The 24,861-nt window shown below is 45.8% G+C and overlaps 1 protein-coding gene across 4 annotated transcripts in view; it reads right to left on the bottom strand.

Moving 5' to 3' along the window:
• Positions 1-7,167: 7,167 nt before the first annotated feature.
• The window catches only part of cib (thymosin beta cib), a 46,792-nt gene continuing 29,098 nt past the window's right edge, over positions 7,168-24,861 (bottom strand). The window contains exons 1-6 of one of the 4 annotated variants that reach the window (XM_065433491.2): positions 23,134-23,275; positions 18,838-18,880; positions 16,517-16,614; positions 15,315-15,428; positions 12,710-12,823; positions 7,168-7,693 (exon numbers count right to left, since the gene is read on the bottom strand). In XM_065433491.2, coding sequence (XP_065289563.1) covers positions 7,668-7,693; positions 12,710-12,823; positions 15,315-15,428; positions 16,517-16,614; positions 18,838-18,854 — 369 coding nt within the window. In that variant the 5' untranslated portion in view covers positions 18,855-18,880; positions 23,134-23,275 and the 3' untranslated portion in view covers positions 7,168-7,667. Of the gene's footprint in view, positions 11,423-12,709; positions 12,824-15,314; positions 15,429-16,516; positions 16,615-18,837; positions 18,881-22,962; positions 22,987-23,133; positions 23,276-24,861 lie in introns of those variants that run through there. The other 3 variants (XM_065433503.2, XM_070535355.1, XM_065433495.2) reach the window with 3 other exon arrangements.

Genomic DNA, 24,861 nt, shown 5'->3' with positions numbered 1-24,861 from the left:
CTTTCCCAAAGTGAACATCTTCTCGATATTTTTCCCGAACCACTTCGCGTCGTGTACCGACGGTGTAAGAACCTCCGCGGTATGTTAACATCCTCAAAATTAAATGAGCACAAGACGTCCGGCTGCGCCCCATGCAACAAAGCGCGTTGCAAGGTGTGTGTGCACATGCAAACCACAGAGAGAGTGATTAGTACGTCCTCAGACTTTACCCTAAAACTTCGCGGATCTTTTAATTGCGATACCTCGAACCTCGAAGTGAGTGAGTGTGTGAGTGAGTGAGTGAGTGAGTGAGTGAGTGAGTGAGTGAGTGAGTGAGTGAGTGAGTGAGTGAGTGAGTGAGTGCGCACGTCCTTGGAATGAAGAAGACCGCAAGGTCACTTGTCACCAAACGTATTGTTGAGCAATTAGGATTCGCCGCTGATGGCTATCATATTGCTGCAATGGGACGCTAAACACTATGAAGTAAGAAGAGGACAGAAAAGAAGGTCACTTCATATTGTTTCGGCTTGTACTACACCAATAACAATAATGAATCAACTAACCCAGTTACAAGTAGCAAGATGACCATCCTTGAGCGTGATAAACCCTGTGCAAGGTCATCTCCAAGGTTACCACCAATCTGCGGTAACGAAATGAAAACACAGCTTGCTAACCTGCCAGCACAGAAATGCATCCCTCCCCGACTTGCAGCGGTATCTTCCGTATAAAACTTCAATTCTAGCACCGCGGCTCTCACTTTTGGTTTTCGGTTTCCGAGATTGATACGAACTATGTCTCCGATGTTGTTGGCTGATTTTAAATGCGCGAACATGCGATGGTAGGGGTCTCTTTTTAAAACGGTACTTCCATGTGGCTTAAGGTTTATGTTTTATGTAGTGTATCGTGCGATTGTATCAGCGTCAAGACGAAACCATATATATTGCCTCCGAGCATGGCGAAACATGCAGAAGTGTGGGTGAGCGCCACGACATGCAAATCAGTCGCTTTACCCCTTCCACTGCCCAATTTCATGGCAGATCCGCAAGAGTCGGTTGCGCCATTACAAAGAGGAACGACCGACCCACTAGCCGCCAACATTAGCCTTCGCAAGCCAACCTTCTCTAATGCAGTCCTTTTTATCCCATCATTACACGTTCAAATTTCCCACTTTTGAAGACCATCAGCACAAGCGCTGCCATCTAGCGATACCGGCTCAAGACTCAAAGCGGTCCTAAACGTGCCGGCAATGACGTATTTTCGTTTCCTGTAGTCGCTGTCGCCGCTTGTAGAGGTCAAAAGTTTTGCCTTTGAGATTGCCTTCAATTACTCCGAGAAAGTCGACGCTCGATTTGGGCGCTACTTCCTGCAACCCGTGACCTCCCGCTTTCTATTTTTGCAAGTATGTACGGCGGTATGTATGCGTCACCGTTTATAGATCCTTTATAAACGGTGGTATGCGTAGCATCAATTTCCTCGATCTCAGAGGCCATGAGCGGCAGGTGGTGTTTTATACTTATGTCGCATGATGGCAGCACCTTCATAACTCAAAAGCGGGAAATTTGAGAGTAGAAAGAACGAGCGATATCTTGGAGTAAGACGTTTATAAAAAAACTTGATTAAGCACCGTCAAGACTTGTTTCAATGGTGTTGATGAGGCAGCTTTGTACAGGAACACAAAAAAATACATCTAGAAAAAGGAAGAGCAACAACTCCAGACAGGAAATTGCCGGAGTGAGATTACGTTCAAAGCTTGATTGGTTTGATGCCGAGGCCAACCAACCCCCTTTTCCCGATCGAAGACAGCCGGAAGCGGCTGATTCCTGCGCAGCTAGCAGATTGAGAATGCAGTTCGTGTAAAGAACCATAGAAATATTTATTATGAATCAAACCATCGTTGAGTTCAACTTGTCTTAAATACATCGCAAAGCCAAGCGAAGCGCTATCGATTCGCCTGCACTATGCACTTATACTCGCACACAACTTTCTGTGGCAATGAAGGGAAAGCTACGGAAGCGAAGCGGGCACAAGTGAGAGCGCTTTATTATTTTTTTTATTTTATGTATTTACAGCATACGGCAGGCCCTAAATGAGTCCTAGCAGGAGGGGCAGAACAAAAAGACAACAACAATAACAACTACAAAAGCACAGCAAATTACATTGCAGTAAACAGAATATATAAAGAATGACACATAGCAGGAACAGGCAGTGGCGTAGCAACAGGGGGGGCCGGGGGGCCGTGGGCCCCGGGTGCAAGGGGTCAGTGGGGGGGGTGTTGTCATATACGTCTGAACACACCCGTCTTTCCGCCGGCTACACAAGGAGGGGGGGAGTGACAGAAGACCTATGGGCCCCGGGTGCTAGACGACCTAGCTACGCCACTGGGAACAGGAAACAATGAATCTGCAACCGTCAATAAGCAATTTTGTCAAAAGCATCAATACTTTTGAAATGAGTCCCGCGTTTTCATCCACGCTAGTTTACGCTGGGGAAGAGGAAACATAAACAGCTTATTGGCAACAGTTAAATAATACAAAACACACCACTCAATGTAAGAGCTTATACTTAGTTTGCGGTTTTTCCCTTCCGCGTCTAGGCAAACGCGAAGCCGTCGCACGGGGAAGCTGCGCCGATTCAGCGTCTCGTTTCCTCTGTCAAACGCTGGCGGACTATTGGCACGGTAACATATGTGCAGAAACTGCGCCCCCGTAGCTTTCCCGTAATAGCCACAGAAAGTTGACCGCGAGTATTGGAGGCGAACTCCACCACTGGAAAAGCTGGCGCCACCGTCGCCGTGACGTGGCATGAGGGATCACGTGGACACAGCGGACGCGTCGGCTGGTTCGGAAGCGCCGAAGCGAACTGAAAACGAAAGTTTAAAGTCCCACCTGCGCTGCTGTTCTGAATAAACGGTGAGGTTTTCCCGCCTTGAGCATCTGCTTGACAGCAAATATTGTAATATGTAGTGGCTGCTTTTGGAAGCGTGCAGCATGGTAGGCTACTGCTCAGTGCCAGACGTACGCAACGGAGTCTGGTGTCATTCTTATTCACACGTAGCTGCAGGACAAGAAGATGCGTGAAGCGGCAGCCGTGAATTTGACAAACGTGAGCATTCGCAATGCAATCGCAATATACGCCGATCAATTAACGCCAGCAACTAAAGACGCGAGATGCCAATGTAGAAGCAGACTATATATACGTCGCGACTGTCGCGACCGCTTTGACAAACGGCAGGGCGACAGCGTAAAGCTGCAGCTTGGCACTGAACTGTGCCACGCACAGCCCGGTGGTGGTGACGCGCTGGCAGCCATACTCAAGTTTTCGCACATCGTTCAAGATGTTGCAATAGCTTCGGCCTCAGTTGCCAAAGGTGACGTTTGCCTAAATGATAGTTACTTTCACAATGACATTACCGAAAGTGTTTCACCAGTTTTCAGAGCGCGGCAACTCGCGATAGGCTTCAATGGAACACCGACCCTTTCGATAAACGCCGACATTTCCTGGGCGAATAGAAACGAAGGTCAAGCTTCATATTTCTACATCTCCCACACCCTTAATTGCCGAATGTTCAGTATGGCAAATTCCCTCTACAGTCAGGGTGTCTACCAAGCGGGAAAACCGAGAATCCTCAGGGATTTTGAATAGTCTGGAAATACTCAGGGAAAACTCAGGTAATTTGTGCTTCTATCAAAGAAAAATTAAATAGTTGTAATTTTATTGAAAAGGAACGAAAGTCGCGGTAATGCTGGCTCGACTAACAGAGAGGAATCGTAACGAATCTATTTTGACGCCGTGTCGTCGGCTGGAGGAGTTGCCAGTGTAGTCAATGACCGGCTTTTTCCGCACGCCCGATAATTCGGACAGCTTCGAGGCACGACCACGTAGTATCTCATAGGGTCGGTATACGTCTGAAATTTCGGACGCGAGAACCCTTCACCGCCCGATTTTCCGGACTTTTTGCCGTGACCGCCGGTCCGAAAGGGCATAAATCAACGCCACCAACACCGCCATTTTGATTACCACGCCGCCTCGAACCGGCGCTCTCGCACTTAGTTCCGCGGGCAGCCGTAACTAGCCGTAACCACCACCGCGGCAACGCTAGACCTAGCTGCTTCGACGTTCGCTACCAAGCTTCTTGCTGTTGGGTACCATGTTTGTACAGTGAAGCTAATAGGATAAAGCTTTAGCTCGGGCCCAACTCAGATGCGGCCTATTCTAATACATGTAAAACGCAAAAACGCTTTTCTTAGATAACCCCTGGACCGATTTTAATGAAATCTATTGCACTTGAGAAAGAACGTTAAATTTGAGTGATTGTTGGGAGCGGAATTTCGATTTAGGGCCTGAATTTTGTTAAAAGAATTCGCAAGTCCGAAAAATATGGACGTACGAAGTTTATAAATAGCTCTGCGTCAAGAACAGATATCGCGGTTCTGTAAACGGCATCCGTTAGGTCATTCAAAGCGGACAAATTTGGTACGTCAATTTATATGTTACATGAATTTGTTATGTCGTGCACAAGAGTTCTGCAAAAACTATTTCCATATCACTGATCTTTTTTAGATTCATGCGTAACATATAAATTTTGTTTGCTTTAGATAATTGTGATATGATTTTTCCTTGCCGAGTTAGAGTTGCAAACTTGATAGTTTTGTTTTCTGAGAATTTTTTATTTTTGCCAATTTCTAATAAAAAATATTGATGACCTAAATCAAAAATTCGAAACGAAGTCGCAAGGTTTTAAGTTTTCCTTTTAAATGCAACAAACCTCGTCAAATTTGTTGCAGTGGTAGAGGAAGCTTTAGCTCGGGTGCTCTTATCTAAATACATGTAAAAGGAGAATTCGTTTTCCTAGGCAACCACTAAGAGGAAGCTTTAGCTAGAGTGCTCCCATCTAAATACACGTAAAAGGAGAATTCGTTTTTTCTCGGCAACCACTGCAACAAATTTGACGAGGTTTGCTGCATCTAAAAGAAAAACTTAAAATCTAGTGACTGTTGGTTCCGGATTTTCGATTTAGGTCGCAAATATTGTATTAAAATATGGCAAAAACCGAAAAAATTTCAAAAATGAGACTATCAAGTTTACAACTGTGTAACTCAGCAACGAAAAATGATATCACAATTCTGTGAATTGCATCTAATAGTACATCTAAAGCGGACAGAATTGATGTGTTACACGTGAATCTCAAATTTAGTATTAAGGAAATATATTTTGCAGAGCCCTTGTACACAACGTAACAAATTCACGTAAGATATAAAATGACATCGAATTTGTCCGCTTTGAATGATCTAATGTATGCCATTTACAGAACCGCGATATCTGTTCTTGATGCACAGCTATTAATTTGTAAACTTCATGCTTCTATTTTTTTTTTTCAAACCGTCAAATATTTGAAAATCCAGGTCCTAAATCGAAATTCCGCTTTCAACAGTCACTAGAATTTAACTTTCTCTTTCAAATGCAACAAATTTCATCAAAATCGGTCCAGGGGTTATCTCAGAAAAACGTTTTTGCGTTTTACATGTATTTGAATAGGCCGCGTCGGAGTTGGGCCCGAGCTAAAGCTTCCTCTTGAGGGCTAGTTCCCCCAGGATCGTGTCCGTTTGTAGACACAAAACTATCATCATCAGGATTGGCTCCAGCATCGTCTTCTTCCTCAGCTGGCTCGTTGGCGCACTCACCTTCGCCTTCGTGTAGTAATGTTACGCGTTGAAGCATAACAAGCGTGGGAAGGGGCAATTGTCACGGGGCACAGTATAGTATTCCTTACACGAGTGCACCCGCCATCTGCTGTCACAGTACGAGCACCACTTGTACTGCACCACTTGTGCTTAATAAGCGTACTGGCAGGTACGAGGGCTTTTTCCCGATGTGCCTGTGGCGATTTTAGTACTTAAGGACAGTAAAAATCATGCATATTTTTTTAGCTGCCCTATTTTTCTAACGTATTCGCGGCCTCCAGGATGTCCGAAAAATCGGACGTTTACTGTACGATTGGCGAAGAGGACGCTTCGAATGGTCCATGGGGGAGAGCGCGCGTCGAAAGGGTGACGAGTGCAGAAAGGACATACGCAGTGAGGAACGAACGGGGAAAAAAGCGTGCTGCCGCTTTTTTGAACTCGAGCTCAAAAAAAGGGAAAGTGTTGGCTGACGCCTAGATGCAGTAGTCTCATCCAAACCAAAATACTCTTTAAAGCAGTGAAACACAACACCTAGGCGTTGTGCGCGGGTTGAAGAGTGTCAAGATAATCGAGGTTGACTTAACAGCTGTCGAATCTCACTTGTGACAAAGTTCGGGCCTCGTAACAATCAGCTTGCTATCAATACATAAAAATAGTTCATTCGAAATTTGCTTTTGCATACATATCCTTTTTATTCATATTTGACAATGCTGAACTCAATCCGCAATGGGCTTTAGTTTTCTTTTTTTTTTTCTTCAAAGGTGTTTTATTTGCTGTGCATTTAACCAACCCCTGCCTTCAGCTTTCTTTTCGAATAAAATAAACACTCCTTACTATTAAAACTGGGTTGAGCAGTTTCTTAACATGCTCACAAGAGAGCAACGGCGACATTGCGTCAGCCTGTCTGGACATAACACAAAGTTGTCACTCGTCGAATTTTGCAGAGCCACTCGGGTAAAACCTAGAAAGGTGGGAAAATTTCGAAATTTCAACTTGGTAGACACCCTGGAGTTCTCCAATTTTGGCCCCGTGACCACCGAGAATGCACCAGAACAGGTATACTGCACGGCGCTTGCAGTACAAGTGGAATATATGCACGACAAATGGAGTCTCCAGCAATTATTGCATGAAACCATGGCGCGATGCTCGAGCCTTTATTTCGTTGGCAATTGCTCTTACAGCCACACTCGCAGGGTCATGTCCTGGATATATGAACACGTACTACCTCATTGTCCCACCATTCCCTACCCCATCGTTGTAGTCGCCCAGTGCTTAAAATATTTATATTATTTATATTGCCCATAAAGCTACCAGCCATGCTTTGTGTAATATTCTAATGCCTTAAACAATAAAAGTTGCTATTGCTGTTAATGCTTTACCATTCAGGTGAAACTTCCGAAGCAATGTGAACAGCAGCTGCCAGCCTGTCACCCACCTTTCATGCCGCCGGCTTTGACAGTCTGCTCCAGTAGTACTTTCTTTTGCGAGAACACTGGAGTTGAGACGGTTCCGAAAGTGAAATTATTTATTAAATAAACATCCGACCGCCTTTCCACGTACAAAATGCATCGATAACGAAAGGTGCCACAACCAGCTAAAAAAAAAATCTTGTTTGCAAATCGTAAGGCAGCCTAAACAGGAATCTTTCACACAATCTGTTGTTGCATGGTGCCGACGTGTAAAAACACAGCACAGTCAGACATCAGCCAAGGCAACCCCAACCACAGAGCACCTTCTGGTTGCACAGATTTAAGCATTCGTGACCCTCTGCTACCGACAACCATGCACGCACAGACAAGCACCTCTGTTGATGAAAGGCTGCCACAAATAATGCTACTAAAGAAACAGCTGATGTGGACACCGAGTTACAAGAGGGATGCATGCCCAGGATGTGAAGAGGAAGACCCCCGGGAGGATGCAGAAGAAAAAAAAACGGGACAAGGAGATACACGATGACTGGATCTTTGTTTCTCTTGGCATCGGTTGTGTTGGCATTAGCGCAGCTCTTCACGCAGCTTTCTCCTGCTCTATGACTGAAACAAAAAAAAAGTCAGCCACAATGAGCATGCAGAAGCACCAACATCACTTGTCAGAAATGATCATTCTGAAAATAATGGCGACGTAAAATAGAATTGTTGCATACCACTTGGGCCTCCACACAGGACCTCATCCTTGTTATAGTAAGTTTTGCTTTGAGTGGATAGCCAACATTTGACGAGTTTCTAATTTTAACGAATTACAGTGCTTGTAGCAAATTACAAAGGTTCTGGGAGACTTTGCAGCTTCTCAATTTATCCTTAAAGGGCCCCTGAAACGGTTCGGACAAATTTTGTAGGCGCGTAGGGTACAGCTTAAGTAGAACATTCGCACCACAATTTAAGTGAAGCGTTACGTATTAATGGAGCTGCAAGCGATTAGAAGTTACCCTCCTCCCTAGCTATGCTTTTCCTCCTCAACTCGCTCGCCGAGCGAGCGGCGCTAAGCTCCGCCTTCACTGGTTCAGCATCACGATGCGACATCCCATCGCTCACTTCCGGTTGTTTAACGCCCCTCCCGCGCGAGACCTCTCCGCTAGCCGCTTGGCCGTCTACCGAGAGCTATCGAAGCAGCGTGCGTTGCGAGCATTCTGTCGTAGCGCCGAACGTGTCCGGTACTCCGCTAAAAACAGGCAAGCTGGTCATTTCGGCAAATGACTGGAGGCATAAGCTTAAGCTGATGAGGGAACTTTAGCGTAGACGTACGTGAGCAGCCTGATCGGTCTGCACGGTCCAGACACTTGTTGGCGCAGCGCTTAACCAGTCAAACAAAGCGCTAATATTGCTCTAACCAAGTGTAAAGCATTTTAAACATTTATAAATCAACGTGTTGATGATTACACTCCTGCGAAAAATACACACCAGCAGCAAAGAATACACTTCGTTGCTGCTACTGTGTATGGTTGAGCTCTGTGCCACCAGGTGGCTGCACCGTGCAGACCGTTCACATTTGCCCTTCTGCTCATCTCGTGGCTCATCCCGGCACAGTCAAGCTGCCAGACCCTGTTCCCTTGCGCTTGCGTTTGCCCTAATACTGGACTCGCGGTTTGCAGGTCGCTAGGTTTGCAGTCCACAAGGCAACAAAGTCGAATCATAGTGCTCGCGAAAAGACAGACCGACTCTGACCGCGGAGCTCTCGTCTAAATGGAGTACGTTGTAACACAAGCAGACGACACTTGCTGTGTGCCGGAAGTGCTGAAGTGTACTAAAAAACTATTCTTGTGTATTCTCTTTAAGTTATTTTCTTTTTACAAAAACAAAGTAACTAACATTCCAACTATTACGAGCATCATTTGTTCACCATAAAGTTGAAAAAATTATCGACCACGCGCCCTGGTCAGCCAATCAGATAGCTCGCCCATGTGACGTAATATGGGTTATTTGCATCATATGGGTAGGGGCGGCTTAAAATTCTGCCGAGCAGTGCGCTGCGATCGGCAGCGATGTGTATTTTTAAAACCTTATAATAAATTACACGCTGTACGCAGAGCACTTAGATGCATCAATTAATGATCAGAAGAACCTACTCTAACGACTCAGTACATTTGTAGAAAATCGCCAAAATCGTTTCAGGGTCCCTTTAACAAACAACATTTTCAGGGAAATATAAATGTTGTTAGTCGGTATTCAAAAGATGAAGTGGTGTGGCTAACTTAATAAAGACAAACAAATTTGGCAAGTTGTTGCTACAGGGTACCTTGGCAAACAGCTGAGGTGTCTGAATCAGCCCCCCATAATTTAGCAAAATGTTGAAGCCCAAAAGTTGTACCCCTGTCAAGCGGGCAAGTGCACTTATCGAGTTACTCGGTTATAAGAGCACTTTACCTAATCTAAACGTCGTTAAGCAGAGTACTCGCAGAAGAATGCGCTCCGGTCAGATTGCGCACACAGAACGCTACTTTGCTGGTCGAGTGCGTAGCCTTGCCACCAGCGGTTTCAACAATACAAAATGTAATGCACAGAAAAAGGACAAGTTCATTTTAGCTGTTGAACAGCTTTAAACAAAATCAGAACAGAACTCTCCGATATTCTATTGCCGCCTCGTCGCACACCACAACCTTGTTCTGGATTGGCTAGGCATTCACCTTGGTCGGCATTGATTTGCAACACTTATATAATAAAAATATTTCCATTTTTTGAGTAAATATAGGTTAAGATTGTTGGTGATAATACAACTAAAACAATCACTTTTTAGGTTTTTTTATTTTAATATACATCTTCAAAAAGACGCTATTTTAGACCAATTACACTGCTACACTGGCGTTAAGATGACCGGCAAATCCAACAGCGTACGAGGTACATGTACCAATGTATGGTCCCATGCTGTGTACATGTTAGAATGCTTCACGAGCTAATTTTACCATGCCTTTCCCTACTAACCGAAACTATTTCATTACTTCATGCTTAGTCGATAACTCATTGCCATGGACACAATGCCAACTCTTCAGTACAAATTCTCAACATGTTCCGAACAGTGTTCCAAATTCCATTAAAGGTGCTGCACTGGCCTTTCACAAGCCACATACAATTTGGTTATCACAATAGCTTAAAAAACACATCTATTGCATTATGCATGAAGGTGAAGTATTAGTAGCCACAGTATGTCATTCAACTCTAGTGCATGTGAAGATTATGTTACCAATAATGGTGGTGAAGCTACGTGGCCATCCCACCACACACAAATGGGGAGTCCCAAGCACAAGTGCATTCAATCCGATACGAAAAAAATAAATAAAGCTATCTACTTTAAAATTTAAGTGAGGTGCATGCTAAAAAAGCTTGGCCACAAATTCCATGCAACAAGCAGCAGCAGATATAGGATGAAAGGCAACATTTTTGCCAGGTCTTCAGGTTAGGAAAGAAGCAATGTTAAGCTACAGCAAAACTTCACTTAACCAAGCTACCGTGTACACAGCTACTGTAAAACAAGAACCTCAGGCAATTAGCACATCTTGAATATGCATGCAAGGTATGTTACATGACTAAATAGGGCCTATGGTATAGTAACTGCAGTAGGCTCACACTAACTTCGAACTGCTTGATGTTGTAACACTGATTCAATTAAAATTGACTCGGAAAATGCCTGTACGAAGGCAACAATTACGAATATAACTTTCTCACCAAATTGCAGATCAGCAGGACTTGCTATAGCTTTGTAAGGTGCTTGGCCCCCACTATCGACCCTTAAGATGCATCAATTTATCCCACTTTTATTCAATTTGTCACTATGATTATGCTGATCGTCACTATGCTGTCCCTATGAACAAATTGGTCGTAAACCAACTGACATTGTAGTGCAGGGTTCAGAAGTTTGATCAGAACAATAGCATTTTTGCAGTCATCCCTTATCAGAATTTGGCTGCCTTGGCTGGAAATCAAGCAGGAGACATCATTGCTCAATAGAAGAATCCCATAGATACCGCAGCACGTGTAGATGCGATTTTGCATCAGAAGCATTCTATAAATATAGCAGTGAGCCAACTGCTGTCGCAAACCTGAAACGGGAACTTCAAAATCGTGCTTTGAATTACTGCGAGGCCAATAACTGGCACGCAACTACACAGGCATGGTATGGATTCAACGTACGTTATTGCAGGCCTGTTTGTGCTAACTGGTTAGAACGTGCCTCTTTAGAATGGCTACGAAAGTGCTACAGCAATTCACTAAGCTATGTTTACTTACATTGAATGTAATAATGGTACTGTGGTATGTTCCATAAGGTTCAAACTGAAATGTTCGGTCAAGTGAAGTTTCACTGCATTAAAAGATGCAACAAACCAGCAACTTCTAGAATGGAGCAAATGTCACTCATTCGCTAAATAAACCAATTACAATGTATTTGTCAGCAGCATATTTCATGCTATCCAATCAAGTTAGTTCTGCAATATTCATTGCCACCTAAAGCAGAATGCTGGCAGAGAAACAGCCCATCGCATAATTGCCTTTCCCAGCCATGCTAGCTGATGTTTGTGCATCTCATTCGCAGTAACAGCATATAGTGCTCTTGTTGAAGCCTTTTATGTGTGACGATATTGACACCCAATGCAAGCCCCGGCACACACAATTTCAAAAAATGTGCACTGCAGTACCAGATCACTCATGCCATGCAAATGGCCATTGTCTGAGCCAAAAGATGCAGCTACACCAAGTCTTTAGCTTCCATAATTGTATGTTAATGCGAAAGCATTATATGCCCCATTTCGCAAAAATCCACATTGTAGTCGCCGGTGTGACTGAATGATGGTACCAAAAATGGCCAATGGCAAAGAGTAGAACCACATAAAAAAATGCTAGCATTCATGTCAAATTTCTAGGGGAGGTTCCTAAATTAGGTAAATTTCAGTCAGGGTGGGAACAGAATTCAGGCCTTCGGGGTGCGAGACAAGCACACTCCCCCAATGCCACAGCGGCTACAGTTCTGGTTGTCTAAATGTGTGCCTAGAGCGTGCGACTTGGATCATGCATAATTGGGCACGTGACAGCGCAGCCAATGGGCAGGAGGTGGAGCCACATCACGAGTATAAAATTAGTCAAATGAAAAGCATTAATTTCCAATTGAATGCCGCTGAGTGGGCCTTTACGAGTTATCAACACCTCGCAGGCAAGCGTGTCCATCGAGACGCTTGGCCCATTTTCATTTGGCCTTACTAAAGTGCAGTTAAAATGCGGACGAGAGCCTGTGTAGACAAGGAACGTGCAGAAACAAACATTTCACCAAAGCGACTATAATGCTTTCGCATTCCCACATGTAAGCAGTCTTGAGTGTCTCTGCCGAATCTTATTTTCATATCTAAAAGCACTTTGCATGCTGCTATATATGTAAATATATAGCTTAAATGGTTTCATAGGAGCACCGGAATCTTTTGAGATATTGTAAGCTCCTCATACTACACACTTATTGCACTCTTTTACAAGATATGAAGCATAGGGATTGAGCTGACAACATTGCTAAATTCTAATAGAAATAAAGTACAGCACCCACATGTCTGTTTTAAAAAAGAAGACTGGACATACCTTCCTTGGTCGGCAGTGGGTTCTTAACACTGGTCTCCGCATGTTTCAGCTTCGAGGGGTCAAAGGTCTCAATGCCTTCAATCATCTGCTTGTGCTCTTTCTCCGACTCAATGTCTGCAAGGAAGATTGCATGTCAATTACTCTGAGTGAGGAAAGCATGCACCATTAAGACAGAATTCGATGGATTAAGGAAAAGAGGCATGCTTGTGGACACCACACAGTGGTTAGCACAGGAGACCCCACAGTTAAAAGCCCATGAGGAGACCCTGAACTGGTGCACATGAAGTTTGCTGGCATGGATACTGATGAACCTGCCATGAACCAAATACATGAAACAGCCAATGCTGTCAGTCATTGCTACTAATCTGCTACAATGCACTGAAGTATTCAACTATCCTCCAACTTGCTGCACCTCTTCAGAGTCTCACTGCCACCAAATCAAACAGTGCACACAATAGAATGCAATTAAAATGAACCAAAGCGCAACACAAACTTGTTATAAAAAAAAATTGGCAACTGCAACGCAGCTCAGGAGTGCAATTTTGCAGTGCTGAATCAAAAGCACCTTGTTTACCAGGTTTTAGCAAAAGGAAGCCAGCAGATTAAAGGATTAGGAGGATAAGGACTAGCACTGGCATACTTGGGAATGTGCACAACGCCCAATAAAGCAGAATTTTCACACTAGGCAACTGTTCACATTTTGGGAAGCCAGAGGACAAAAGCTCTGCCTGGGGGCCACAATGCATGCAGTGGCGGCCAAGCACCACTGACATGCTTGCTGCAACTGCTGCTACACTAGTCTGGGGTCAGGGGGGGATAGTAGCCGTGTTTCTAGGGGCTATCACTGCCATGCCGTGCCTCTCGAACCTTGTGCTGTGGGCTTGAACTGTTTCACCTTGGTGACTGTGTGCTTTAACCGGGACTTCTCAAAGCCCTTGATGCCACCTAATAATGCTTGCCTGTTGTTGTCCATTTTGGGACACTGCAGAAAAACATCACCACTGGCTGAGTGAAAATGGCATAACACCACCAAGGAACTCTACAGGCACAGTAATGTGCGAACAGGAGGTACCTTGCTCCAGTTCATGCGATGCCAAGACACTGCACTTTATTCGAACTAGCCATATGCAAGGTGCAGACTCGCGATACTGATTCACACACGAACTTTCAACAGGGACAATCAAAATGCACATATATTGTTTTTAAGAGTGGTTGTGCAATACACAGCAATGCTTACTTTGATTTACTTAACACACAACAGGGCACAAACCTTTGGCAAGGCGTACTGCAGGATGCTGCAAGTGCTTGTGTTTTATAGTTCAACAGTTTCAGTGCAAGTGCACCAGAGCTTAATAAAGTAGCAATAATAAACAATACATGCATTCTCAAAAGCACAAGAACAGAACATTGTCACAATGAAGGAAAGAGACGAAGACAGTGGCAAGGTTGCCCATGCCAAGACCCAACCACCAAGAGATGAAGAAATGTACACAGAGCAAACACTTCACTGGTGCCACTCCATATTGCTACCAAACTCGCAGCAGCCCTCGCAACAAGCAGCATAAATAAAATGCAGTGCCACTCCCACAGATGCTCGAAGTTCATTATACTTAACTTAGTCCACTACTACACCAGATATTGCCGAATATTTCCCACCAACCAACCAAATATTTTGCAACAACCGAATGTTAACGAATGTTAAACGTTAAATGTTAAAGTGATCAAAACATTTCAATAATGCAGAAATAAATTGGTAACGCAAGCTCTGTCTTCAGTTTCACTGTGAAAGCCTACGCGACAACCTACAATTTTTCTTCTAGCCTGTCATTTAGCATTTCTGGCAGTCTGGTCATGTATCAGTTTCATCTTTTATGCGACAACTTTTAATTTCTTTTTTCTTAAAACTCCTCCTTTTACATGTATTTATGGCACAAAACTCCTTCAGGAGCATTTCTTTGTTTCTCCACAACTAATGTTTTCCTGGCAAACATTTCGCGTTTTTGGAAACAGTCATACAGCAGCCATTCTTTTTTGGAAAGCTTGTTTGCAATCATGCTCTGAAGTTTCGAGGCTATTCATACAGTCATTTTTAATGACAATTAGTGATCTTAAATTTAAAACATCATTTATTGCTGTACTATACCCGTCTTTCTTGCAGTACTCAGTATGGGTGTGGAACCTAATCCTACTGAAATCCTAGTGTAAATACATGCACTTGCATTTGGCTATTCAATATTCAATTTTATTTTCATATTTGAAGTTTATATCCGCCCACCTCTATAATATACATACAAAGCGTGCTACCAAGAGAATAGATTTTCAGGTTACATGGAAGTGAACATTAGCACACTTCATTACCAAATATTTCGCAAACAAAAATACAAGCGACTAAATTTTCCTTTACATAAAAAGTTTCTAGCAATGCTCCTACTGAATTTCGGCCATCAGAACTTGCTGCATCTACTTTGCAGTGCCTGCTTTGCCAGTCAAATCCATCACCAATCGCTCGCTGCCATGACTGCAACACCAAGGAATTAACGGAGCTGCAAGTGCTAAATTTCTGAGGAGTGGCACCAGCAAGAAGCTTTGCGCACCCGACGCTAACCTTCTTTCTTGGGGAGGCACACTTTCTCCTGTGTTTGTGCATGCTTCATGCTTGTCTTCTCAAACTGCTCCACACCTTCCAACAGGCTGTTGTGGATCTTCTCCTGCTGCACATCTGCACGACAGGCCACGCGGACCACATTTCATGGACAGCCTTACCTGCTCCCGTTACCATCACGGAAACTCACCTGCCTTTCCACGAGGCCACTGACTCAACAAGACAACAGGTTAACTATCTGCAACTCTAGGTGCCAGAACAGCGCTCAAACCACCGGGCAAGGTAATCACAAATTGAAATGTGAACACAAATGAAAGTCAATTCTGTGGCGTTACGTGCCAAAATCAGTGATGAGGCATGCCATAGTAGGGGACTCTGGATTAGCTTCGACTGCCTGGGGTTATTTAACATGCACCTAAATTTAAATACACGGGCGCTTTGCATTTTGCTCCAATAGAAATGCAGCGGTATCGGCCGAGAGCAAACCTGTGACCTCAAGCGTGCCAGTGCAATGCCGTAGCCACTAAGCTACCATGGCAGGTCACAAACAAAAACGTAACCACAACGCCTGCTGTGCTTAATTACGTGGGAGTGTGACATGCAATTGTGCTGTAGCCGACTTCCAGTGATCGCATAGTCCTACACGTATGCTTTGAAGATCAAATTGTGCCATCATTGCAAATGCAGTCAAACTTGGTAATGCAACAATGCACTTCAGCTGTTTTCGACTTGCTCAGATTTAAACTTCCACTGATTGTACTCTCACTGCTTGCAACAATATTGATTTATGCACAACCATACCAGGGCCCATTTCTTCCAACAATATTTCATTTTCCATTTTTATCCGTCATCCCGAGTGACAGATCCTAGTACTAATAACGTGACAGCACAGCTGCGTTCAAGCAAGCTTTGTGACAAAGGCAAGAAGAATGGGAAATGAAATTGTCACAAAACAGCCTCAGAAAGATTTCCTATACCAACGGCCTGCGTTTATCACTTTTACTCCACTAAGAAATTTGGACACTGCAAATGATAGCGGGCAGTTTGACCGTAATGACTCAACATCGACACCATAACATACATGCAAGGAAGCATGCACTAGCACTTACTAGGCAATGGGCAACTAGACCAGGTAAGACCTCCGAACAAACAAACAAATGGTAGAAAATGTGCAACACTGATTAATCAGAAAGGCAGACACAAACCTTCCTTGGAAGGAAGAAGGACCTTCTCCTGGGTCTCGGTGTGCTTCAAGGAGGCAGCGTTGAAGCTTGCAAGCTCCTGCTGAATCTCGTCGGCAACCCTAGGAATACGTGGTCATCCCATCAGCCAACACTGTACAACATCTGATGATGTAGCGCACATATGTGCAGAGCAAATGAAATAAGCTTTGAGGAGAGTCACATGGTTAGACATCACTTTGGTTTGGCAATGCTCGTCGTACTAACTATGAACAAGTCTGCCCACAGCCAATGTGCTAGCCCTCAGTCATTTCTACTAAAGCAAATGCCTATATTGCACTTAAAGGTAGTTAAGGAAATGACAATCTGACTGGCAGACAATTCTATGGGCCAAGAGCACCCCTTTCTTTCATTAATTCCTTTAGGCCAGATTGTGCACCACAGACTACATCCTGCAGCATCAGCTTTTGCAGAGTAGTCATTTGTGCAACAGTGCATTATCACCCATAACGCACCACAACATAATTTACACCTTTACAACACAAGAGAAGCAAAATAATTTGTGCGTATAACTCACTCATGTAACCGCACACATAGAACCACATTCAAATAGTTAAGTCCGTGGCACAACAGGTGGCACATACGAAAGCTCCACGAATATTCAGGAGTACTGAAAGTTTGACCACTTCATACGGGTTCACTTCTGGTGTAAAGGCACCATAAAATAAAATCGACATAATCGCCACATTAGACATGGCGCTTTTCCACCCGACTACTTTTTTTCACTGTTTACATTGTGTTGCCTTTCCATCAAAAATAGAAGCTTTTGTATTGTCTTTCACAGATGCTCTCCACTGAACCATAATGCAGCTTTATAGTAGTACATCGTGCACTTATAAGCAAATTGTACCTTTGAGTAAGCTTTGTTGCAATGCAAGTGGCTGGATACAAAAAACACATACAACATATCCTGGAATTGCATGAAATTCTAACTGCAGGTTATATGCACAACAATATGGTAATGTGCCAAAAACAAAGGTTGAATCTATCAAATACCAGGCAGAAGTTCTTTTCTACTTTTTACGTGTGATCTGGGGTTCTGACAACGCTTTTGGGCATTAAAAGTAGTTCGTTCTAGATAACTTGAGATGCAGAAATAGTAACTTGTCTAGTTTCAGGCAAACAGAAGTATTTGTACAAAGCCAGGAGTTTATTTGGCGGAAAAATAAGTAGCCGAGAAAATAAAGCTCTTCAATTTTTCACCCAGACATCCCCAGATTGCTATGTTGAGAGGATGTGCAACAGGCGATTTCTGTACAAACCAATTCCATTTTTGAACTGAGCTGACATTTAGAGTAGCAGATGTGCGACACTACATTTCCCAAATTTTGAAAATCTGTAGTTCTGTGTTAACAGTGAACTGCAAAAAGCAAGAGGACAGAAATCAAGGATGTCTGCACTGTACACTAGTTTCGCTCACAGCAATAGTATGTGCTGGGGCACTCCTGTATTAGCAGAAATATAAATTATTTCGTACAGACTAGCCACCCACAGTGCCAACATTACTAAACTGTAAATTTAGGACTAATAGTAGAAAAACCACAAAAACAGAGGTGCATAAGGAGAAACAGGTCAAACGCTTTTCTGTCTGTGGTGATATTCAGCACTGTTTTCGAAGCAAAATTAAGTAAAATTAAACATTAGAGAGTATGGCTTTCTCAAATTGTAGCGATCTTTCACAGTCCGTGAGCTCCCTTATTGAAGGTACATAAATAGTGATTTGGCTTGTTCAACATACTGTAGCCACATTTTCAGGCAATCAGCCACACAAAGCACTGTATGTTTCAGAGTTTAAATTATGTGCCATGAAGCATCAGATTGATGCCTGAAGGCCATAAGCCTGTAATAACATCGGAATTCTGCCAGAGATCCTTGAATAAGCAAAATAGGGAGTTTCAAAAATGGGGTACCAAAAGTTAAAGGGCACTATTGGCCAGGCGTCCAAAGGAATGCAAAAGGCATACAAAGGAATTCGGGTTTTAGGGTATGCAGAGCAACCTGAAAAACACTTTCCAAAACTTACGAATTGTGCAATGTTGCTATTGAGTAACAGTGCTTACATTAGTGACACACACTAGCTATAGGCCTTTACAACGAGGGTTGTGTCACCATACATTCATGACTTGTGAACTTGCCTTTCCCAGATTGAAAGCACTGCTGAGGCATCCACAAAATACAGTTAAGAGGTGCGATGTCTCGGCCCTCCCCAAATGAAAGGTCTACTGGTTGCACAAGATCCTACAAGTACCATGCAACAGTTTCTCTGCACACAACAGGCTGCTTACTTGGGGTGCTTGTCCATGATGCACGCTCAGAAGGAGATGACCACTGTGTCCATGGTAACCAGGGTGGGGCAGCATGGGGGGCAGTCAACATGCACACGCTGTTAGTTATATAAACACACACACACACACACACACACACACACACACACACACACACACACACACACACACCAACATGCACCTGCCCAAACCATAAAATAATTGTGAACAGCATTGCTAGAAAAATAAGCAGTTTCTAAGATTACAGCAGTTCACCTACTAATGAAGTGCTTCCTTTCAAACTAGTTAAAGCAGCCAGTTAAACTGAGCTGTTCAAGCTGATCAGCAGAATGTTTACACCTGCGGAGGTCATGAAAAAAACTGAGGCAGGGGTCACCTTTTGAAAGCACTGAAGCGGAACTCAAATCAAACAACACCCTTCAACGAATTATACAAGCACAAGCTTACACGCCTGTGGGCACTAAGCCATCCATGATAAACAACGGTGTGATAACTCAAACATGACCACCTCAACGTACACTAACCTGCACCTATGCCACGTCAACCTGTCGCATTATGTCTTCTCGTCCCTTGCTCCCATGCACTGCTTTCTCAAGCATTCCATGCTCCTGGGCCGAGTTATTTTCCAATATAACGAAATTGCCTGACGTTTAACATCCCAAAGCAACAGATGGGTGATGACAGACAACAATGAAGGGCTTTAAATTTTGACCACCCAGGCTTTCATAATCAAGCCTAACACTCAGGATGAGCGTTTCTCCAATGTGCCCCCACTCGAATGGGACGCCGCACCCAGGAATCAAGCCCACAACCTCATGCTCAGCAGCAAAATGCCACAACCATTGAGCTACCATGGTAGGTGTGAAAAGAAATCTTTTACGTGGACAATTCATCACGGTAACTATAATGAAGCAACTTTGAAGTAATGTCCATAACAGTATCTCCTGATACACCAGGCCTCTGCTCTGCGACAAGAACCCACCCAGCTATTTAAAAAGTAATGTCCCTTCAGCAGACCATAGTATCCAAGGGTACTCGCATGTGGCCCAAGGATATGGTGTAGGGAGTACTCGGATAATTTGTCCTATTCTCCCAGTCCTATGCCAAATGTACTCCCGTAACCTACATTTCTTAATTGGTAGGCGAAATCCCCCTTTTAGGGGAGGAAGATGTCGAAGTACGGCCTGCGGGGAGCTACGTACTGTGTGTGTACTACATACTGTGTGCGAGGCCCCAAGGGCCTCGCCTAGGAATAGGACAAATTGCTCCGCAAGCAGGAGGAATCGCCAGTTCGCCGAGGGAGGGGAGTGTGGGGGGGCGAGCTGCGGGCCCACGGCGTTTACCGGTACGAACACGACCAAAGGCGGCGGGAATGGCCGGGCCAGTTTGCAGGCGCAACGCCGCCAAAAGCAGCCAGCCGAGAAAATGAGAAGGAAGCCCGACGAGAGGCTGCGGGAAAGGGCGGCAGGCTGGCTTCTGGCTGCGCCGCTCGCGCGGGGTCACGCGTCGCGCTCGGACGGGGCCGCGAGGCCGCATCGCAGCAGGAGGGATGTGAAGGAGGGAGGCGGAACAATGGACACTGTCGCCCTAGAAACTAGCCCAGTCACGTTTGCCACCTCCCCACGAAAGGGTTTACGCGCCGCGGATGAAAGGTGGGGGTGGGGATCAACCGGACGCCGCCGCTCTGGCGCGTGGTTCAACTGGCGTCGTCTGCTACCAAAGACGATGAAGGAGGAGCGCGTGTTGAGCACGATTACGCATGAACAAGCCGAATACAAGCAGGCGCGTAAGCTACTTGTGCTGAATGGTTAAGTCTAAACTACAGCGGTGTCTGCTCCCATCAAGATTTTTTTTTTCTTTTTTTTTTACGTTTCAGTACCACGTGCGGCGCTGGGACTACACGTTCCGGTGTGGCGGCTTGTCCAATCTGCGCTGCGAAACGTTCTGCATAAACTGTTCGTTCATTTATCAGCATACTTCCTTCGCTGAAAGCACGATATTTAGCCGCAAAGAGTAATCGCGCACAGACATCGGATTCGCCGCATATCAGTGCGCGCCCGCTTTGACATACTTGAGGTGTGGAACTGAGGTGAGCACAGCGACAACGATAGAGGCACCTCAGGATAAAAATTACAAGCGCTATTCTTGAGTGTACTAGAGCTATGTCCATGCTGGTAATCGGAAGATAGTGCAGGGCATACGCGCAGCATGGCGCACTATTTTCGCGTCCATTCGGCACCAAGGTGTGCGCGGCCGCGCGCTTCCGAACTCGTCCCACGCGAGCACGCTGAGAGGGAGTCGGGGCAGAATTATGGCGCCGTAGCGGCCTCCCCGCACAAGCTTTGAGCGCAGCGACCGGCGCCTACGCGCCCCTCGGAGGCTGCCCGCCTGCTATTTTGAGGACGTGGCAACGCGTCCGACTCTCCCCCCTAGATCTTTGGCAAACAAGGCCAAGTCGACATTCACGGCTGAGAGAGGCCGATCGGTCTGGCGGCGGCAGACACGTCCATTCGCGATCGTTACCGAAGAGCTATTACGGCTATTACGTCGCAACCTTAGCCGTGACAGCCCAATCGTGCCGTCAAGTCACGGCAGTTAAACCTTGCTGCCAGGAAGCGGTCGGGACCTGATTGCTGGGACGCATGCGATTCCTTAAAACCTGAATCGATCTCGCTGATTACGGCAAACTCTGCCAGGACCTACCATCGGTCGGAAATGCAACGAAAAAGATTTCGCAAGTAACATACTTCGCTAGGAAGAACCGCTATAACTCACGTCATCCTTTATCGAGTACGCGCGCCGACAAAGATTCACGTGGAGTGTTCAGCTCTCTGCAGCAACAATCAAAATGCGCGGCTTCATCCCATTACTGCCGTCTACGCAACACGCATTCGTCGTCAGTCGTAGCACCGCAGCGCCGGCCGCAGCAGGAGCCGGGATTGAGAGAGCGCCGGATTACAGCAGACCACACGACGGTTGCCTACCCCATGTCATTCTGCGTAATAAGCAACGATGCTTAAAAAGAAAGGCGGAGGGGAAAGGGGTGTTCTTTCTCTAGCGAACAAGCAGACGGTGCAGATATAACGCTGTGCGGCATCTTGAAAGGTCAACAGCCAGATCAAGGTATAGTATACGGCGCGTTGGTACTACGTCAAGGTGTAGTTGGTAAAGCTGAACAATCTCTGCTAGAGCTTACCAGCAACTAGATACGCGCGAAATAAAGGATCCCTGAGCAACAAGATACTAAAGTTTCTACTAAAAGAAAAGAGTCAGTAAGCTGCTCGAGGTGCTTCGTTGATCGGACGTTAAAGTGGCACAATTAGACTACGCCCATAAGCGTTCTGGGCATAGGAGGAAATTTTAACCGGTAGTAATGGTAGGGTACCGGGATGACTACCAACGCCATGGAGCGCAAACTACGCATTTCGGTATTCCCGCGTTGATCAAAGCACACGGTTAAGTAACAGAATGTTGATGGAGTCACTAATACACTTTTCATGCGAGTAACGCTCTTGCATCACTGCAAGAGTGCACGATAACACTGATAAACACACTGCAAATTTGGAAGAAACTGCAGAACCAAGCCTCCACGGGATATTTATTTTCCAATGGCGGGTTAGGCACGATCGAAAAAAATTAATACTTGCAAAACGGCTGGTCATTTATAAATAAGCGCCAACCGGGTGGCATTGGCCCCTGTTCAAAATCGGGCGCAACCAATATAGGTCATTGACGGCCTAGCCAAAGCCGCGGAGAGAAGGATCATGATGCCCAACAGGCACTATTCGCGCCTACAAACCTGTCGGCCCAGCGAAAAGTGCGAACGCGAACGTCTGGCCACACCGTCAACAAGGGAAACGATGCGAGGCGCGCCAGAGTTGGGTTGACAGGTCCCAGCTCACACAACAGTTGCGCGACACCTCCCCCCATCTCGGGTTACACAAAAACGAACTATTATGACGTATCGCAGTGCTTTGTTTTCAGATGACTAAGGGATGGGCTTTCAATTAGATCGGCAAGACACGGTTAGATATACTACAGCGTCGTCAAGCAAAGCAACGTCAGTCACAGACTGTGAGCATAACCAGTAGTGGCAACGAGCAAAGCGCAACAAGCAGAACACACCCGGCGCGCAAGCTGCAGCCGACGCCCAACTTTGACGCCGGCGCGTCAGGCCTAACCTTCCCGTTGACTGTTGCACAACCAAAACAAAGAGCAGACGACGTCGTCGCGCAGTTTCCCGTTGTTCCGAGTTGGCGGCATAGCAGAAAACGGCAGAATAATGGAAGTACCAACCTAGGATTGTGTCCGCTGGACCCGGAGGTTCGGCTTGGCGAGCTTTGCTTTTCTTTTTCCTCTCCTACCACCGCACCAGAGCTGGCTACGTCGACACCGGTGCTGCCGAACACTCCAAACTGCGGCGGGTCGTCGTCTGCCGCTGAAAGCGCTGATGGGGTCCAGAGTACGCGCCGCCGCAAAGCGGCCGGGTACGAGAATACAGCGCACGGCGCGTGCGCTTGCGCATGCGCGAGTGGTTGCGCAAGCCAGCTTGTGGACGCCTGGCGCGATGAGTCATGCCAGAAAAAAGAAAGACGAGCGGACCTAAAAAAAAAAGCAAACGAACGAACGAAGAACTTGCGGTTGTTTTATCGTCTCCCGTGGCGCGCGCTCCTCGCACTCCGGGAATTTCGCTCTGATATCATCCCAGGCGGTTCCTGTCATTTTGCGCGCACTGCGTTTTTCGAAACTCCCTCGGTTAGTTTTCTTTGTCCGTTGTTTTCACTAGTTCATTGCCCGTTTCGACAGAGCACTTGATGCCGCGTCTGATTCCGGAATGGTTTCAACGTGAGCTGTCAGCAGGCATCCGCATTTTTTTCGCAAAGCTGTAGAGAGACGGTTTTGAAATGAAACCACATCCGGGGGCCCGTACAGTCTGCGTAAGTGAAACATGGGCGCGTGAGCAGCTGGCTGCGTAGCCCCGATGCGCATTCTTTCGCGCCTGACGCTAACCGCTACTTAGAAAATTCTTTAATTAGTCAGCTTCAGTGTAACCTCACAAATTTTCGGAGACGCAGCGTGGGGTAAGAGCCTCGATATGTAAGTCTCAAGTCAACGAAATTGTTTGGGCAGCACGCGGTTCAGCCGAGTAGAAGGCGAACCGGGACCGTTATCGTGCAAGCAGGTTTTTGGCGGCTGTTGGGATTGTCGCCCATGGAACAAGCCGCGCCAAGCGCGTGGCGAGCTAGCTGTTGGAGCCGTCACAGAAGGCGCCGGCGGAGTCTTGCTTGGCGGCAGAGGCAGCATTGCTGCCAGGGAAAAGGCGCGGTTTCCTGCGGAAGCCCCGGCGAAGCCACTGCGTTCGACGTCTCCATGCGACGTCCGGCCTCTACACGTTGCCACCAGGACACACAGCTCCGCTGCGGTTTCGCCCCGTCCCCTCTGCCAGGATAACCTAGTGCCATGTAGATCGAGGCAGCTGTCTTGACAAGTGTGTGTGTACACACACACACACAAAGCTGGCGCACTGCGTTGTATATATACGGCCGTATACCGCCTTATCGTGCGTAGGTCTGCGTGCGACTTGCACTGCGCGCCAGGTTTGGTTCGAATGCCTCCTGGCGGAGCGGCATAAATCTTTGCTTCGAAGCAAAGAGGAGCAGTGGAGCAAGCGAGTCATTCAGCGAGTGTAAAATTTGCATGCTCCTGAATTATACATTGCCACCGGCCGTGGATTGCAGGCCGTCTTCTGCACGCACCGTTAGTGATGTGCATAAATGTGCAAGCGTAAAACACTCGTTCACGCTCGAAATGTTGCGCCGATTCAATGGTGCCATTCGGTTTCTGCTGTTGAACGTCAGTTGACGAAACAGACCGGCAGGAAAGTAAACAAGTCGTTTTTGAAAGAGTCGAGACATATCACGAACGCCGTTGTTGCGGTACAACGCCAGCGCAGAGGGCGATTCGTTCACTCAAATTAATGACAGTTTTATTCAAAATCGTCTAATCACGATGCGCAGTTAGCTA

This window comes from Dermacentor albipictus, chromosome 3 (assembly GCF_038994185.2).
Source record: "Dermacentor albipictus isolate Rhodes 1998 colony chromosome 3, USDA_Dalb.pri_finalv2, whole genome shotgun sequence".
NCBI lineage: Eukaryota > Metazoa > Arthropoda > Arachnida > Ixodida > Ixodidae > Dermacentor > Dermacentor albipictus.
Note: the sequence above shows the minus strand (reverse complement) of the source record. Positions and strands in the feature narration are given on the sequence as shown.